Here is a 6,870-nt window from a genome sequence, read left to right on the forward strand (position 1 = left end):
GCAATAAAGGAAGAAATACTGGCTATCTAGGAAGGCAATAACGTTCAGATTTCTGGCTAACGGTCATATTTTTTGAATGTGGGAGCTGAGTGCCTCTTTGGACTGTCGCGACTTCGTAACGGCTATAACCAGCGCATATTAACTACTATAAGAAGAACGACACCGTTCTCCACAAGAGTAAAGAATATTTCAGGTTACAAATTTGTCATTAGTATTACTCCGTAATATAATTTGATATATTAGATCTCAAAAAATCAATAATACTTTAATGCATTTTCAACTTATTTTTGCCTAATTTATTTACGGTTTGAAGCTTAAAATTCTTTAACAGTTATTATATTTTCTAAATTTTATTTTTATGTATTTAACGTACAATTTTTAATATGATTTTTAAATATATACAAAGTAAATTTTATTTGTTAGTAATAGTTTTTTTTTTTTTTTTTTTTTTAGATCAGAATGGAAGGGGCGACCCGCTATTTACATATGAGGTATATCTACTTGGGCCCATACTTGTCTCCTCAGGAGCTACGTAAAGAATCGTAGTCCCTCTTTGATCATCAATTCTCCTTGCCAAGCAGTCAGCAACACGATTTTGATCCCTAGGCACAAAGCTTACGTTACCGATAATTTCTCCCGTTCTCGCTTGCATGCATGGATGAGGTTGCTCACAATATTAATACAAAAATTTAAGAGCTTGTCTCTTGTGAGCACTCTAATAAAAATGCGGCATAACAAATTTGCATATATAATTAATACTTTAAGCCTTATATATATATATATATATATATATATATATATATATATATATATATATATATATATATACTCCATAATATTTTATATCTTAAATATAGTACTTTAGAACAAAATTGTAATATACAATTTGACGAAAATAAAGTAATAAAATATCAAAATTACATATATCATCAATACTTTAATCATGAGAAAATACCAATTTTGGTCCCACGAGTATAGCAAAATGATAGTTTTGGTCCACATGTTTAATTCATAGCAGTTTTCATGCACAACTATTGTTTTAGTGCTAACATTATCACGCCGGTCACCCATTCGTTTAAGACATGCCGAAATATGAAATTATTAAAGGTATTTTCGTTCTTTTCAAATTATGATCCCAATTTGAGCATACACAAGGGAATTTAAGCCCTAAGATCTATCCCTATTCGTAGTTCTGCTCCTCCAATTAAGGCAAGATGGGGAGCAGAACTGCTAATTGAGATCGATTTTAGAGTTTAAATCCATTTATTCATGCTCAAATTGAAATCTTAAGTTGAAAAGGACAAAAATGTCCTTAAATTTTTTAGATTTCAGCCTGTCTTAAATGGAGGGGTGACCAACGTGATGAATTTTGGTACTAAAATAATAGTTGTGGATGAAAATTGGTACTAAAACAAATAGTCGTGGATGAAAATTGGTAGGAGTTAAACATGTGGACCAAAACCGTCATTTTGCTAATACGTGTGAGATTAAAATTGGTATTTGATCCTTTAATCATTGTATATAATACTTTAAATCATAAATGTAATACTTTATAGCAATTTACAATAAATAAAGTAATAACATAACAAACTTTCAAATATAATACTTTTTTTTTGGATTAATGTGGATGGACAAGCCCAGTGACTAACTCTAGCACTCTTCAATAACAACACGCTCCCACTTGCGTCTCCATGAAAGCTTCAATAACATATTTCGAAAGTTCGAAAATTTGATCATTCCAACCTGGACTCGGACCACCCACTGCACGTAATTTGCCAAGGCATCCGCCACCAAATTCTGTTCCTGCAACACATGTTGAAACTTAAGATCCAAATCTTTGACTCTCCATAGCTTACATCTTTCAATGATGTTACCAAGATGACCCCTATGGTGATGATTAGAGCATCAATATCAGTTTGGAATTATTCACGGATTTTTATGAGCTTATAAGGAAAGAGAATAAACAAAGAGAAGAAACTAAAAAGGGGAAAAAAAAAAAAAAGGGAAAAAGCTGAACCACTAACACAAGTTTTTTTCTTTTGAAACAAAAAGTAACCGGAAACGCGCCAGCAGGCGTGGGCGCGTTATGCGCTGTGAGGCAGTACTTCAAGGTATTTTCTCTCACATGGGAACCCCACAATAAACTCAAAATTATATGATAAATATCTAACAAATAAACTCTTCCCCACCTTTGTTAAAACTGCTCCTTTATTTATTCATTTCCAAAAACTCAATAATATCCTTTTGTGTAAATACTCTTACCACTAATCCAATTAATGACTCACCTTCCTGAAACCTTTATTCAATTCCATGCCCATTCCATCCCTATCCAAATAGCTTAAGCTTCCGTGACATCCACCCTAGACAATGGAATGTATATGTTTATATTCACTCGGCACACATCTTTAATTTTAGCGTCTAAGACTTCCTCCTAAGTTAAAAAAACATATCTATTGTATGATATAAATCATCATATATTTATAAATACCGCTTCCTAGTAAAGCTGTAAAAGATTATTTGAAGAGTAATAAAACATTTACTCTTACTTTTTACTCTATTTTTTTTGCTATTAAAATATGATCCATCCTTTAATTAATCTCTCCCTCTCTCTCTCTCTCTATATATATATATATATATATATATATATATATATATATATATATATATATATATATATAAGTAAAATGACGGTCAAAAAAAATTTTCCCTCCAAAGTGTGAAAGTATTTATTATATTTACATTAATTTATAAATTCATGTAATTTTAATAATTTATAAAGTCATGTAATTTTAATTACAAATAATCAAATCAACATCAACATAATTATTAAATTAGTCAACATAGCATTTTATATCATTAATTTATAAAATATTACATATATTATATATTATATCTCTATCATATCTCTATATTATATATTATGTTTCTAACATTAATTGATTGGAGAAATTTAAAATTCAGAATTAATATTTACATGAACATCTACACCTACTTCAACACTATAAATAAATCATCATCCACAGGACCACAACCAATACTACAATTATGTTTGGGTCGTGGCTGAAATTGGGAGGGTGATTGTGGCTAGAATAGGATGAAGAATATTTATGGGAGTTTAGATATCTTATAGAGCTTTATACCGTGCGATTTGGAGAAGATGAATCAATAAATGCGCAGTAGACATGAAGGAAAAGTTGATGATAAAAATCATACCTTGCTTCTAAACCTGTGGCTTCGATTATTGGAGTTGTTCTTTCTTGGAAGCAGAGGCAACTATTAGCCGTAGCTCATGAACGCGAAGAAGAAGAACCAACTTACTTAAAAAGATTATTTTGCCCTCATGAATAAAAAAATTTAAAAAATGTTTAAGTTATTTTGGTCAATTTTCACCGGTGATTTGGCCCGAAGGACTAAAATTGCTAAAAAGAACATAGTTAAAAAACTAAATTGTTAGTTTTAAAAGTCATGGAGCGAAATTAACACACCTCCTATAGTTATAGAACCAAAGTTGTAATTTACTCATTTGTTAAATTAATAATAATCTGTACATCACACGGACACTTACTAGTTTATATAACAAAGTGGGTCACTATTTTTATTCATTTGCTTTTATTTACGCAATAAATTTCCATACATGACCTAGAGTTATGAGTCACTGTGCTAAACATGGCAGCAAACGACACGTTATTGACGTATCTTAAACCTCCGCGGGCTGACTCACTCTCTCTACTCCATCTTCATCCTTCTGATTCAACCGCCTCTGCCATGCATGCACCGCCTCCTTGCCCTTTTAAACCCATTCATTATTTCTCCCTTTTGCATACATTCATACATCATCCTACCATTGAAAGGCACTGAGATTTCTACTGTTCCTAAAGATATAAGCAAGTGATCAAAAATGGCGTCAGAGCAAGTGAGAAAGGATAACGTTACAAATCTGAGAGAAATCCGCGCAGAAGGCGAGGAGAAAGTGCCCAAAACCGCGGACCGCCGTAGTCATGGTACCTCCGCCGCCGAGAAAATTCACGGCGGCGGAGGAGCCAATAACACAAGCGGCACTCAGCAGCGCCGCTCTCAAGGCCAGCAGAAGAACGGAGATAAAGAAAGAAAGGAAGAAAACTGGCCGTCACTGGAGGAATCCGGGCTACACAGAGCGACGGCGAAGCAGAACACGACGGAGGCTCTAAGGGCCGCCGAGGAGCGGTACGAGAAGGCGAAAGAACGTGAACGACAGGCTCTGGACGAGGCAGCAGAGAAGGCTAGAAAAGCCGCCGAAAGTTGCTCACAGTATGCAGCCTTTAAGAGAGCAGAAGGCGAGAGAGAAAAACAAGTAACAGAAACAGAAGACAGAAACGCCGGCGGCGGCGGCGAAGGGGCAAGGGACATACATGCCGGAGTTAAGGCGGAGGAAGGAGGAGGAACAGGGGTGTTCGGAGCCATTGGTGAAACTATAGTCGAAATAGGAAAGACTGCTCAAGATCTCGTAGGCGGACTTGGGCGGAGCAAGTGAATAATCGCCGGCCGGAACAGAGAACAGAAGTTGGAGTGGTTATTATAGTCTAGTACTATCTAGTACGTTAATAATGTAGTATTTTGAGTATGAATAATTTGATGGGTACGTGAAATAATCAATCTTTGTGTTAGTAATAAAGAGTATAAATCCTTTTCTAATTTCATATTACCTTAACTAGGAAACAATATAATTACCTGCAGGAAATGTATGTTGAATTGTTTACTAATGTTTTTACGTTACGGAATCAGAATCTTATGACAAAAAATTCACCCCCAAACTTGATTCTCCGACATCCGGCCGTCTCCTCCGTGAAAGTAGACCTTTCACATTTATGTAAACAAATTTTATTAATTGATTGATACAATAAAAACATAAACACAATGAGACTAAACACCTACAATACTCGTTAAGATTAGTGTTCTAAATACAATCACAATTTTAAATAGGTAGACATGATTAGACATGTGTAGTTAATACGTTTTGGATTTACACGACATAATAACCCATTTAATTTAAAACTCATTAATATTCTTTTTTAATAAATAAAACTTAAAAATTTATTATTAAATCAACAAAATAGTAAATATATTTCATTCATGTTAGATATATTAAATATAATATATATTAAATATAATATAATATATCTATAATATATATTAAATATAATATATCTATATATTATATTTATATATTGAAAAGAGAGAGAGGAAATAACTCTTTTAATTGATGATTAATGAATGAACAATAATAACCTATTTATACTAAAAGATAATCACTAATAAAGCTAAAGATTAGGAGTAATGCTCCATGTAAAGCTACAATTAATGCCACAATCTATGTAATGATACCATGCATAACCCACCTACTGCATCCATGCATTATTCATAACAAACTAATTTAATACTTGGTTTAACTATTACTAATAATAATAATAATATTATTATTATTATTAATATTATTATTATTATTATAACATTGCATCCTTTAAACCAAGTTGGATATATTGGTCATCCCAATATCTCCTTCTTCAATTTAAGAAATGTCTCCGTCTTCAAGTTGGATATACTGACTTGTATTTCGTTCTGTAAAGCCACTTGACTCCAATTGACTTCTTTTCAGGAGGTAATTCTGTTAATTCCCGAGTATCATTCTTTTCAATGACACGTATCTCTTCATCCATCGCCTTAAGCCAATGAGTTTCCGTAGCAGCCTCCTCAAAAGTTAAAGGATCACAATCTGCAAAGAGAGCAAATTGAATAATCTCTTCATCAGACAGGTCATTATCATGACCCAAAACATAATCTTGCAAGCGAGCTGGTAAGTGGCGCTCGCGCTGAGATCGTCGAACTGACGACTCTGGCTGTGAAGGAGACTGGACATTATCTGGAATCGGTTGCTCTTCAACAATATTTTCAACAGCAGGAATAACAATTGAACTTTCATCTTTAGCTAACCAATCCCAAGCACCATATTCATCAAAAGTGACATCACGACTTATAACAACCTTTTTAGTTTCAGGATTGTATAGTTTATAAGCCTTTGAAGCGTCACTATAACCAATGAATATGCACTTTTCACCTTTATCATCCAACTTCTTTCTCAATGGATCTGGCACATGTGCATATGCCAAACATCCAAAAACCTTGAGATATTTGATAGAGGGTTTTCTCCCACTCCATGTTTCTTCGGGTGTCTTATCACGGACACTTTTAGTTGGACACCTATTCAACACATAGACAGCACAAGCAACAGCTTCTGCCCAAAAAGGCTTAGGCAGATTCTTGGATTTCAACATGCACCTTACCATATCCATGATAGACCTATTCTTCCTCTCAGCCACTCCGTTTTGTTGTGGAGTGTATCTAGCTGTCATTTGGTGCTGAATACCCTTTTCTTTCAGAAAATCATCACAGGCAATATATTCTGTACCTCTATCAGTTCTCAAGATTTTAATTTCATAACCACTCTGCTTTTCAACAAAAGCCTTAAATTGTTTGAAAACATCACATGCTTCAGACTTTTGCTTCAGAAAGTAAACTCATGTTTTCCTACTGAAATCATCAATGAAAGTAATAAAGTACTTACAACCTCCATGTGAGGGAACCTCCAACGAACACAGGTCTGAGTGAACAATCTCCAACTGTTTTGTAGCTCTCCTTGACTTGCCCACGGGAAAGGGATCTCTATGCTTCTTCCCAATCACACAAATCTCACAGATACGATCAGGGACATTCACAACAGGTAAATCAGAAACAAGTTCCTTTCTCGCAAGATAGTTTAATCCAGAGAAATGGAAATGCCCAAACCGCATATGCCATAACCAATTATCATCACAAACTTCAGAATTAAAGCAATCA

General features: G+C 34.0%; 1 protein-coding gene across 1 annotated transcript; it reads left to right on the forward strand.

Annotated features, from left to right (window-relative positions):
• Positions 1-3,898: 3,898 nt before the first annotated feature.
• LOC109165379 (caldesmon-like) lies at positions 3,899-4,510 on the forward strand. Its single transcript, XM_019314106.1, has one exon. The coding sequence runs from the start codon at positions 3,899-3,901 to the stop codon at positions 4,508-4,510; it is 612 nt and encodes a 203-aa protein (XP_019169651.1).
• Positions 4,511-6,870: the final 2,360 nt, after the last annotated feature.

The sequence above is a fragment of the Ipomoea nil genome, unplaced genomic scaffold (genome assembly GCF_001879475.1).
Source record: "Ipomoea nil cultivar Tokyo-kokei standard unplaced genomic scaffold, Asagao_1.1 scaffold0317, whole genome shotgun sequence".
Taxonomy (NCBI): domain Eukaryota; kingdom Viridiplantae; phylum Streptophyta; class Magnoliopsida; order Solanales; family Convolvulaceae; genus Ipomoea; species Ipomoea nil.